At 42.6% G+C, this 13,222-nt stretch overlaps 1 protein-coding gene across 2 annotated transcripts in view; it reads left to right on the plus strand.

The window, feature by feature from the left end:
• Nucleotides 1-13,222, plus strand: part of LOC119406423 (guanine nucleotide-binding protein-like 1) — a 41,512-nt gene that overhangs the window by 8,458 nt on the left and 19,832 nt on the right. For both annotated transcript variants that reach the window (XM_037673171.2, XM_037673179.2), the window contains exons 6-10: nucleotides 58-198; nucleotides 2,158-2,356; nucleotides 2,504-2,587; nucleotides 3,394-3,573; nucleotides 11,285-11,463. In XM_037673171.2, the coding sequence (XP_037529099.1) occupies nucleotides 58-198; nucleotides 2,158-2,356; nucleotides 2,504-2,587; nucleotides 3,394-3,573; nucleotides 11,285-11,463 (783 nt within the window). The remainder of the gene's footprint in view (nucleotides 1-57; nucleotides 199-2,157; nucleotides 2,357-2,503; nucleotides 2,588-3,393; nucleotides 3,574-11,284; nucleotides 11,464-13,222) is intronic.

Consider the following 13,222-nt stretch of genomic DNA (forward strand, 5'->3'; position numbering starts at 1 on the left):
AACAAGGATCTGAAATTAAAATATTTTTTGTGTTCCTTGTGTTCGTATCTTTTGCAGGAGTACCTGGACAAAATTGAGAACTCATTTGCTGATAGAGAGCTGAGTTATTTCGAGCTCAACTTGGAAACATGGCGCCAGCTTTGGCGAGTCCTGGAGATGTCTGAAATTGTGCTTCTAGTCGCTGATATTCGACACCCTGTAAGGATGCTCTTAATTTTATTCTTTTACACGTGTGCCTGCCTTAGAATTGCCTGTCCATTGAGCTCAATTCATCTATAATATTCACAATGACAGTGCTGTCATGCTGTGTAATCCAGAATTATTGAGGATATAGGTCAAGTTGGTCATAACGTTATGTTAGTTTTATGCTTAATTTACACAGACTCGCTATAAAATTGGACATTGCAAAAATGCTTGCCATGCTAGTGCTGCTGCGAGTTGTGTTACAAGTCTGCATGAATGATTGATATGTATGACTGAACTTGTGAGCGAGGATTAAGAGACACATAAAAGGAAGGTTTCTGTCTCCAATTTTTCCTATATAAAACATTTTACATATTATGCCTGGTTACATTTGATATTACATCGATGGTAACTGAGGTGTCTTTTGCTGTAGTAGTGTTTCTACTCTTCTTCCTTCTAGTGTAATCGAAGGGGTCCTGAAACACTTTTTGAGCATAATAAAACCTCTGTAAATGAGGCTTCTGTGAACACGTGATCTGAATGACACTGCATAAAGCAAGGAATTTACAATATCATATCACAAAAACAGCCAAAAATGACTTGCTCTCTCCTTCACAATGCTATCATCAGCTATGCAGCAAATGGGCCTAGCAAGTGCTGTTTTTTTTATTGCAAGAACATTCTCAGTAATGGTATTATTGCTATTTTTTAGTTAAATAAATGAGAAGTGTACATCTCTGCAATATCAAAGAGACCAAAAAAGTGCTTCTTCTTTACTTTTCCAGTCTCTGTGAACAGTTGTCTGCTTAATGATTCATTTTCTTCGACACTTTAATGCGGCTGCACCCAGCACACTATATGCATGCCGATTCAGTCACTTGTCTTGTACTGAGCTTGCTACCGCAGTACTTGACGGCCAAACTGGGCTGCATGAGAGTGAACATGCATTCTAGTTCTGTTATACACATAGCAAGTGCTATGTGTACATAGTATAACATAGCAAATTTTATGTGCTTTGTGTGCAGTTTGTCACGTGGTGTAGACAATGGGGCTACGAGGGGGTACCATCAGAGCGCTGCTACGAATCTTCTCGCCACGCTTCTGCTGGCTAACAGTTGCATGTTCTGATTGGCCTCCATTGGTAACGTACCTCTCAGTGTGCATGGCACCCAAAATAAGTTGAAATAACCCAAACTGCCTGGACATTCCTATAGAGCGCTGTGCATACCTGTGTAAGAAGTAGCAGCCAACATATTTAAGGAAAAAACTAGAGAAAATGCCGAAGATGATGACAGACAGTGACATAACTACTGAGCGGGATCTTGCCCTCTTGCCATACCCCCTGCTCCGTGTAGTTTTCAATATGAGCATGAGACAAAAGGCGAGAGAAAGTCACTTGGAAGGTGTGCACCGACTAGGCTGTGGTGTGACTTGTAAGACTAGAAAAATTAATCATGGCAGGAGATTCATGATATTGTTGTAGCTTTTGGCACACAAAATAACGAGGACACAGTGAGATGTGGGGCACACAGGTGCAGACTTTTAACAATATTTATTTTGTGAATGAATCTCGGTAATGCTACGTTACTGAGATTCGCGGGGCAATCCAGTCGAATAGCGAGGTATCTATGATCACTCAGAAAGGTGTTTCAGAGCCCCTTTAACTGTAATACCGTATACACTCATGTAAGTGCCGCAGTTTTTTTCCGCGATTTTGATGGGGTGCGGCTCTTCCGTGGAAGGGCCGACGGTGCCGTTTGCTGGCGAGATTTTTTTTTTTTTTAATTTGGACTGCCAAGTTGGGGGAGCGGCCCTTTCACAAGCACAGCCTTTAGTTGAGTGTATATGGTAAAAGTAACTGAAATAAGACTTCATTTACTTGTGTGCTTGCAAAAACTGTACTTTGCACTTAGTACAATGCTGAGCTTTTGTGAAAAATTTATTTGCTGAGGCATCTCATTTTGCTGCTTGCAGGTGGTGCACTTCCCACCAGCCCTCTACATCCACGTAACTCAAGAGCTTGGAAAACGACTTGTACTGATCCTTAACAAAGTGGATCTGGTACCGGATACCCTTACGGCTGCCTGGATAAAATTTTTTCACGAGCGTTACCCAGGCTTAGTGGTGCTGCCTTTTGCATCTTATGCAGGCATGACAGCAAAGGGGAAGCGAGGTAAGTTCTTATTATGCACTTCTGCAGTTGTATATATAGATCAGTGGTTTCAACATACACATTTATAAAAATAGTTATGCGCTGATAAAGCATCATGATCATACCAGTATAGCAATTCTGGTAATAAGTGCCCCGCACATTGCACAGGAAAGCGCCAAGGCAGACTACGCATGGCCTCTGAAGCCTGTCGAGGGCTTCTTGATGCTTGCAAAGACATGGTTGGAGATCAAGGTATGTGAGTATTCCAGTTTGTAATGATAGCTGTCAGGGACCATAATAAGGTTTCAATAATCAGAGCTTGAGAAAGGAACTTATATAAAGTGGTATTTGCTTTAGTACATACATAACCTAGCAAAGCTTGTTCCTGCACCACTGTATGGGTCTTCACAGTTAGGTGTTAGTTTATTAGTTGCTCCTGTATCTCACAGTCCAAAAATCGAGCAAACAATTATCATTGTTTGCGTGGCAATGTTCTGCAACTTAAAAAAGAAGAATACAGAACAGTAAGCTTAAGCATGGGTGCAGTGGCCATTGCAAAATTAAAATGCTCTAATGCAGGGGTTCTCAGTGCAGGGTTTATTGTAATTGTTGGGCACTGACGTATAGAAATATTAAGCAAATTAAAGGTGTCATAACTGCAACATGTATTAGTGCGAGATATATAAGAAATGAACCACGACATACACAAAAAGACAGAAATTAACCGTGACACACACGAAGAGACAGATAAGTACTTATCTGTTTAGTGCATCTTCCGCGTTCTGCGCCTCATGTATCTCTTCGTGTGTGTCATGGTTATTTTCTTATGTGTCGATCTAACACATGCTGCAGTTATGAAACACCAACTCGCCCGAGCAGCAACCCTTCTAAAAATGTCATCTTGATGCCATTTGTTTCATCTTATCTGAAATCACCCAGCAGTGTTCAGCAAAGTGTTCAGAAACTTAGGAGATTTAGTGAAGTTCGCAAGATCATTGATTGTAATGTTGTGACTTGGCCAAGTGAGATGTTCCATCTCATGTTTACTCCTTTTGCAGTCGACTTGACCTCCTGGAAGAACAAGATAGAGGAAGAACTTGCTGAGGAGGCAGCAGATGATGATGATGAGGAAGAGCATGATGCACTAGCTTCAGCCCCTACTGAACTCGTAGCTCCAGACACCAGCTTTTATGAAGAGGAGAGATTTAAAGGGGGACGCCTTACGCTGGGCTTTGTTGGTCAGTCCTCATTGTACTGCAGTCTCTGATATGTGACCTGTGTTTCCTTTTACTTGTATTGTCCCTTGCATCCTTGAAATGACTCTTAGCATAAGGTTGTTATTCTGACAATGAGTTGTTTGGCACGCATGCTGTAAATGGTGGATACAGTCGAACCCGTTTATAACGAACTCGAAAGTGTCGCGAAAAGTGGTCGTTATATCAGTAGTTCGTTGTATATGGACTCGCCCTTAAAAACGTGCGCTTAGCGGCCAAGCCGTCTTTTTTTTTTTGTGCACTTTTGTTAAAGTGCTAACAACCCCTTCGGTGACAAGCTAAGCCTTTTCGCGTCATGAAGCGACGCCCGCTGCGTGCTCACGAGTGAATTAACCGCCTTTGCAATGAGCCGACACCGTTTCACCGAAGCGCAGTACCGCGACGTGGAGCCGATCATCCCTGGCTAGTTGCGTACAGCGCGTCGCCTACTCGGGTCGCGGAGTCACTGCCGGGCCGCTTGCTGTATGCCGTATGCGCGCGTTTGTACGTTCTTCGTGCTTGCTTCACTGAAAACCGTGCACGGGTGCGGCGACTAGCCTCTTCGTTCAACGCGGCGAAAACAAGTATTTTCCAAGCAACGCGCACTCTACGTCTCCGCGATGCTCTCGCGGCCCTGCACGACGATGCGCGGCGCACTTGAGTTGTCACCTAGTCAAACGCAGTATACGCTCGCTGTCAGTGCATCGACGTTTCTCGGTGCCCGCACCGCTCAACAACAGCGAGCTCATTTCGTTTCTACAAAGCGACGTGCACTTTAAAGCGGTCTCGCACAATGCGGCGGCGGCGAACTTGCGAACGGCAGCATGGCTAAGCATGGCGCGCTCGTACCGCCGTCAATCCGCAGTGTACGGCGTAGTACGCCACACGCGCAGCCGAGCAGATATCTAATGATGACTGTGATAAGGTTGTCGGCTATAAGGCATAATGGCACGTTCATCGACGGCCGCCACCTCGCCTTCGCTCTTTTCTGATGCTTATCCGCGAAGGCATCGCCGCAATCGCGCGGAAATCGTTATCACCGCGGTCTCTGCCGTTACCGGAAAGACGGACGACTTTTCGCGGCACATTGTGGCGTCGACGAGTTTAGGGACGCAGTGAACCTTTTTGCAATGGCAAGTTATCGCGGTTATCACTTCAATTGCATTTATGCCTTCTTGCGTTCCAAGGCATTGTTTGGTTCATCGCAGGCGGTCGTAGCTGCAGAGAACGGCGTCAGGAAAGGTTACTGTGCGAAAGCTGACCGCAAGGCTTCATGATACATACTATTTTTTTTCCCCACTGCCATTCTACCACTGAAGAAACGCCTGAAAAGTGAGCGACCTCGCTCGCAGCGTCCGAAATCTGCGTGCGGTGCTCGCCGATCTGAGTCGCGAGTAAACTGGAGCGGGGCACGCGCGAACGTGCGCCCCTGTCACGCTTTAGAAGGCATATTTTAACTTTTTTTCGCTTCGTATGCACCATATCTTTACCGCGACCGTGCTTGAAGTGTTCGTTGTAAAAGTAGGAGGCTTTGAAAAATGTTCGCTATATCTGGACGCAGCTTCAATGGTTAGCATAGGAAAATCGTAAGTGCACCCAAATATGGTCGTTATAACCGATAGATCGTTATATGTGGGATCGTTATAAGTTGGTTCGACTGTATTACCAATAGGGGACATTCATAACGTTTTGTGCTCCTGCATCACTGGGTGCATCCACCATTTTGTGTTGGGCACTGTCGTGGACATACTATTCGGAAAAACGTACAATGTGAATTCACTAAAACACTGCGCAGTTTCACTGTATAATGGTGTCGTGAACGTTGGCACCGGGAAATCGCACGAGACAGCAACATGTCAGTGAGGTTCTATTGTAGTATTTGCAATTGCCGGATTTCTGTTGCAAGCACAATTTCTTTTTATTAAAGCTGTGCGAATAGCAAAATTTTGGGTGCAAAGCGAATTCGAATATTGAAGTATGAGTACGAATTGAATCGAATATTTTTCTAATATTTTTTTAATATTTCTCGAATATATCTCGAATATTTTTCTAATACTTCGAAGCGAAATTGCAGAAAAAAAACGTTGGAGAGGATTCCTAAGCATATTCTTATGAGATAGCAACATGAAAGTTTTATTTCGCTAGGTTGATGAAGCGCTGACAGGGGTGGTGTTTCATAGTTGTCTTATCAAGAATGAGGCAATGTAGAGGCCGAATTGTATTTATGTACATGATTTGGTGCAACCAATGTGTTGCCGGCAACACTTTACGCGTGGTAGGCAAAGATGCCATTTTCTCAGCCTATCCTCCTCTTTCAACTTCTGTGGAAGCCCAACTGATGTGGCGGACAAGGGCATGCTCCCTTCGAGTCCGGAGTTGCAAATCTGCCTCGTAGACGTCGATATATAAGAACATCTGAAATTTTGGATGCTAAAATGCTTCATCGTCCGATTTTTCAGACTTCCTGCCCGAATTTCAGGTCCAAAACAGCATAAATTGAGCCCCCACCTCTGCCACATCTTTCATCTCCATGTTGGAACCAGCGTTTTCTTGAGTTGATACATTTGCGACCGTAGTGGAGCTTGAAAGGCAGCGTTGTCGCATTACGGGGGTGTGATGAAGTAAAGTATATTGAAAATTTAGCGACCACTTCCAATCGAACGTGGACTGTGTCTTAACTAAGTTCGACCGTAACGGAGCTTGAAAGGCAGCTTTGCCGCAGTACGAGAGTGTAGTGAGGTGAAGCATATTAAAAATCTGAATGGGGTCACTTTCAATCGGACGTTGACTGTATTTGTCTTTGGGAAGTTCGAATTGTTCGAATAGTAAAATTCCAGTGCGAATCGAATAGCAAACACTATTCGAAAAATATTCGCAATTTCGAATATTCGCACACCCCTACTTTTTATTCATTGATTTATGTCCTGTGCGTTCATTCAGCTTTAAGGAGAGATGCTATTGAAAAGAAAGTTTCTTTAATCTGTATCCTAATAATGAAATTTTTGCAGTTTACATATTGATTTATGCTGATTTCAAATATGTGATCAGTTTTATAGTAAGTTGCATAGTTTTCGTTTTGTACCATGACAATGTGTAAAATGTAGCTCTTTTTGGACACACTTTTTCTGTCACTAAACGTCTATATTTATGAGCTATTAATGGCTCATATTGCTCCACATTAACTTTAGAATGCAGAAAACTTACTAGGAAGTATGAATAAGACATTTTAATGAACAAGAAAAATTATAATATGAAAAGTCTTAAAAATGTTCAGCCCAAACTAATTGCTTACTTTAAGTTTGTAATAATTATATACGTGATATCAAGTTTTAAAGGAGATAATTGCACTCGTGACATGTTAAGGAATATCTGGGGAAAATTTCGTCATAATGTGGCCGTCAGAAGCACCAAAAACATGATGTTCAAACTCAAGAAGTTGCTGAAAATTGCATCTTGAGAAAAGTGCATTTTAAAGGTCAAAATGAAAGCTCTTCTATATGGCAAGATATGCTTTTTTTTAATTATTGCTTCCATCACAAGAGCGTGGGAACCATGGTTATTTTGAGCCTGTGGCTTTGGTGAACTCCATATGCAAAATGCAGTGGCAAGCAGCCAGGCGACATTTTCCAGGGGACTCTAGACAATGAGCTCTTTTTAGTTTTTAATAGCCACCTCGTGCTCCTTAATAATGATTTTAACCTATTTCCATTTTAAATACAACCTTGATTTTTTTTTGTCATGAAAGTAGAGAAACTAAGCTTGACAGAACACGTAAAAACAAAAAGTATGTAATTTTGTTAAAAACTTGCGTTTTTCGAGTAGCATCTCCCCTTAAACTCATTTGTTTGCTCATCGAGATGAGTGCATCTGATAAAAGTGCTTTGGATTTCACACTGCAAGCTACTGTCTATCGTGGTCTTCTCATTTCACCACTGCTTATTTATTTACTTATTTACTTATGCTATGTTCCCATGCATTGAGTACAAGCGTTTCTGGTTATCTTGAATGCTATATATGTGTGTTGCTTTGCTATATATTGGGTGTCCCAGCTATCTTTAGCCAAGGGTTAAAAAATACAATATTAGAGGCAGGGGAGTGAAGTCTGTTGCAAATTGCTGGCAGTCACCTTGCGCACCACAGACATTTTTTTGTTTTGCAATTAATTTGTTAATTAGGATTATTTAACTAAATTGCTAAATATGGACTTTAGGCAAGAAATGCAACTCGCAAAGTTTGAGAGCGTCTTCAGAAACCCCCATTGCATTATTTGCGAGAGAAAAAGAAAGAAACACTCAAAGTGCCAAAGGTTCGCTAAGAAATGCATTAAAGGGCCGAGTTTGGGCCGTGGCTGCTGTGCCATCCTGCATTACTGGTGGTAGCGATCGCTAATTCCGATTATCAGCGCGTGCGCCGGGGTGCAGCAAACAAGCAGGCAGGCCAGCGGGATAGAATGGCCGCACATGCGCACTGTGAGACTCTCGACACCAGGAAACGAGCCGTTAGACGGTGCATGCATGCACACTCACGCGATCGCGTGGTCTCCAAGCTTATGATCGTGTCTGTACGTACATGTTTATACTCGCAAGCAATCACTTTTGTTGATGAGCAACACGGACAAGAAAATGTTGATCAACCATGCCATATCGCACGTGCGCGGTGTCCTGTTTAAAAATTTGCATATCGAAAATATGTCACTTTTTGTTCACCAAGTCTAAGTTATATCACAGGCAAGGCGATCCTATTCCACTGGAAAATAAGAACCAAGGCTGAATGGCACTTTTTCCGTGCACCAGTCACAGTTGCAAACCAAAATGCAGTGCCAATCTTGTTGACGAAACCGGTTGGTGTTGGGTACTTTTTTCCTTCATTCCCATAATCAATACATTCGATTAAGACCAGTGTTACCCTATTCCTGGTATTGTCATGGCTTCCTCATTGCCTGCACGGTGCATGAAGTATTGGCATGTCATTGCAGAATGAAGGCAAAAAACCAGCAGCTAGCACCTGAAATGCTGCGATATGCGACTGGTTTTGTTTTCCCACCTAAGAGAAGATGGCGGACGACACTTGAGGCACTGTCAGCAGATGGCGATCAACGTTTTGAATATCCCCTATTTACCTCAACAAACCTGTAGATTTGTTGAGCCAGCTATTTTGAAGTTGTTATGACTAAAATTTTATGCTATGTTTTCTTTGTATGCAACAGATAATGCAACAATGTTTATACAGGGTACCCCAGCTAACTTCAGCCAGAGTTTAAGCTCACTCTATGACGACGCGACCAAATGCATGTTGCCGGCTACTGCATGGAGTAAGTCACACTATCTTTTGTGTTCTGCTTAATTGCTTAATTAGGCAATATTAACGAGCTAAACCAACACAGCTGCGCAAAAATTCCACCAAGAAAGTTGAAGATCGGTTTGCAAAACGTCCAATTAGGCAGTTTCTAACTTTGTATCTATCAAGTATTAGTGTTTTTCGGCTTACTGCAGATGCCCACGAAATACAAAAGCTGCCGCATGACATGCCCGCTTGTACGTCATAATTGCAAGTGCTCCTTAACGTTCTGCCTGCTAACAACCATCGCATTTGGCCACGTGTGCTGCGGCTTAAAAGGCGACAGGAGAGTGCCGATATTGATGGCAGGGCAACGACAGTGCTGCTTGCGGCAGCACAAGCGATAACCGTTGCATCGGCTTATCACTGTCATGAACCACAGTGAAGGAAGCATATTGTCTGTACGTGGAACGTGAGGGAGCACTGCAACTACGGTGCACAAGCAGGCATGTCACGTGGTATTTTTTTTAATTTCGCGGGCATCTGCAGTAAGCAGAATACTTAATAGACAGAAAGACAGAAACTGTCTCTTCACGTTTTGCAAACTGATCTACAACTTTCTAATAGGAGTTTTTTAGCCAGTTTTATTGCTTCAGAAGTTAGTTGATCTTGCCTAATTAGGTAGAACACAAAAAATAGTGTGACTTACTCCATGCTATGCAACAACATGAATGTGGTCATGTCGTCATAAAGTGCGTCAGCATATTTTAAAACTCTGGCTAAAGTTAGCAGGGGCACCCTGTATACTGCCAGTACTGCTAGGATCTCTCGTTATTGAACATGGTAGACTGGAACAAAAAACCAGCTTGTTTAAGTCTTTGATGTTAACTATGAGGTGCCCATAAGGAACAACAACAGCAACAGATTGGCCATGTTTGCCTACAAGCACTAATCATTTGACTTAAAATCATTAATTACTCTAAGTCCTAATTTTTGTTTGAATTTTCAGGTTTAAAGAATTGTAAAGCAACACCTGACACCTTTTGGGCTAATAACCATAAATGACACTCACTTTCATTTTTAAAGCAAATCTTTATCAAATAAACAACTTGTTTTCATGAATATCACCTTAGCTGTAAACAAGAAATGGTGGTAGCAGAGTGTCATAGTGCCAAGGATTTTATTTTAAAGGCAGGAAAGGCTCCACATGCCCAACAGCACACTCTAAGATAAAAATTTAGCAGTATTTGGGGAGTATTTCTGCGACAGAATAATTGTTATCTGGCTTGCTAGTGTTTCCTTTTTTGAAAACTCTCGTCACTTTCCTATCAAGAATGCTATGTCACGCTGGTAGTGTGCACATCACTGGGAACTGCCAGTACTGCGGTGATAACGCAAGAAAGTCATGCAAAGTAATATAATAATATCTGGTGTTTAACATCCCAAAACCAAGATATGATTACGAGAGACGCCGTAGTGGAGGGCTTCGGAAATTTCGACCACCTGGGGTTCTTTAACGTGCACCTAAATCTAAGTACACGGGCCTCAAACATTTTCGCCTCCACCGAAAATGCAGCCGCCGCGGCCGGGATTCGATCCCGCGACCTTCGGGTCAGCAGTCGAGTGCCATAACCACTAGACCACCGTGGCGGGGCAAAATCATGCAAAGTAGATGACGATTATAGTTGCATGGCAGAAATACTGCCCAGGTATTCGAGTGCAGGTGTTAGGCTGTTAAAAACATGGTATGTGTGTCAGTTCTAGTCATAATAATAATTGTTGGGGTTTTACGTCGCAAAACCACAATATGATGACGAGGGACGCCGTGGTAGAGGGCTCCAGAAGTTTCGACCTCCTGGTTTACTTTAACTTGCACCGAAATCTAAGTACACGGACCTCTAGCATTTTTGCCTCCATCAAAAGTGCAGCCGCAGCGGCTGGGACTCGATCCCCCGACCTTCGTGTCAGCAGTTGAGCACCATAACCACTAGACCACCACGGCAGGTATTTCTAACTTTAGAACTCCTTTTTTTTTTTAAAGTGCGTTGGAATCTGGTAAATATGATCCACTGAATCCTTTCTAGTATGGAGTTTTGTGATGGGTATTGTTGCTATTTACTTTTTGTTTTATTTTATTTTACATAGCATTTCTTTTAGCAACTAAGGTAAACCATATTGCTGTATAATTTTGAAAAAGATTCTGGTAGGAAAGGGGATACTATACGGCTGCATACAGTTCTTTTTTTTTTAATCAAATTTCTGTTTGCAAGTACAGCTGTTCCAGATGATAGGAAGCTGCATGTGCTTGACAGTAGTAGGAGCTGTTGTGTTGTGTGCTTGAGTTCAGTTTTGGAGCAGCATTATCGTGCCTCTTAACCTCCTTGTCTAATTTCTCTGTGGGGGTTTGCCTCCTTCACAGGGCAACCCAATGTGGGAAAGTCATCCCTGCTGAATGCCCTAGTTGGACGCAAAGTTGTGAGCGTGTCGCGCACCCCTGGACACACTAAGCACTTCCAGACCATTTTTCTGACAGACAATGTGCGACTGTGTGACTGTCCAGGTCTAGTGTTTCCAAGTCTGCAACCCAAGGCACTGCAGGTTAGCTCCGTTTTCTTTGATGAATTGAGCTTGTTTTTGTTTTCTTGCCACACCAACCTTGCAGGATGTAATGCACCAGACACACTAGTGCTCCAAATTTAGTAATTAGATAAAATGAAAAAAACCAAATAACAACACTCTGTATGTATATCACATGTGTAAACAGGAAAAAAATAAACTTAAATTGTAGTTCCCATATTATCGCAGTACCCCTAAAAGAATTTTTAAATTTCATCATGTGGTACTATGGGTTCATCACAATATAAAAGCAATGAGTGCAGTGGAATTCTGTATTTGTAAAGCATTTTAAAGTATATACATCTCCACTTTTCTAACCCGGCACAAGTTATTAAAATTCTAAGCATATTGGAAATATTGCCACAGAGCTGGTATATTGCCAGTGGCTACTTGTTAGGAAATTCCCATGTGTTAGTTTTGTGTGCCCTTTTCTTAAATGACAGAAAATAACTTGATAAAATTTCTCTCTGTAGCAACGGCTGTGCCATTAGTTTAAAACAGGTTTGATTAAGTGCAGCTTATTTTGATTTTACTGGTCCTGCAGCTTTTGCCAGTGGTGTAGTGTTTCCTGTTTGAGGGTGTTTTTGTAGTCCTGCCAGGCCAAAAGAATGCAGAATATAGTACATATTCTCTGGTATCTGGAGCCAGAGAGTGCAGCTTGTCGTTTCCAGCTATTCCTCTACAACTGGGGACCAAGCAGAATACAATTTTCTTTCCTGCTCTATTTTATTCATGGCTTGAAGCACAGGCCTAAAGAAGTATGGCAGTTTTTCCACATCTCTGCAGTAAATGCCTCATTCGGGACAGCTTCGCATTTGTGAAAGGCGAGTGCAAAAGTTGTAGAAGCAAGTTCTGTGTTGACTTACATAAATCACAATGTGAAACAAATTTTAATAATATCTGGAGCTTTACATCCCAGAACCACGATATGATTATGAGAGACGCCGTAGTGGAGGGCTCCGGAAATTTCGACCATCTGGTGTTCTTTAACGTGTTCTTTAAATGTCTTACTGCGGTGGTGCACGAAAGAACAAAATCACGAAAGAAGGCAAACGAAACACAGTAAGATAAGTTACCAACTCGCCCAGCAGTCCGTACTTCTTTAAACGTGTTCATCTGGTGTTATGACGTTATGTGACGTCATATGGTGATGCCATCACGTGACGATTATTTTTTGCATCACTCGTGTTGACGCTGCTGATGTGGGACGCCGACAGGCAATCTTCCCATTTGATGAGGTATCTAGGGCTTTCGTCTTCATAAGCTACACGACGTTTTGCATGGCCTCCGTGATCGGCCCACCGATCATGGAGGCAATGCGAAGGGACCACGTCGTGTGAATACGTCATCAAGTGACATCACGTTATGTCACGTCATGGTGATGTCATAATGAAGTTACAAATTTAGGAGATCTGTGACGTCATGATTACGTCATGTGGTGACGTCATCACGTGACGATTATTTTTTGCGTCACTCGTCTTGATGCTGCCGCCGGTCAATCTTCCCGTTTGAAGAGGCATCGAAGGCTTTCGCCTTCGTAAGCTACGCGACGTTTGCTGGTAGACGTACATAGCGAGAGAGTCAAATGCTGCGGCTGTGTGCTGCATTTATGTTGGCAATAACATTCTTTCAGACAAGCTTGCGTTCCCCTGACGCAAATACTATGTGCTAAAAAGCCCAAATTTATTTGTGCCACTCTCAAACTCACGTTGGGCCTCTCCAACCCCATGTATTTTCTTGG

This window comes from Rhipicephalus sanguineus, chromosome 1, assembly GCF_013339695.2.
Source record: "Rhipicephalus sanguineus isolate Rsan-2018 chromosome 1, BIME_Rsan_1.4, whole genome shotgun sequence".
NCBI classification, from domain to species: Eukaryota; Metazoa; Arthropoda; class Arachnida; order Ixodida; family Ixodidae; genus Rhipicephalus; species Rhipicephalus sanguineus.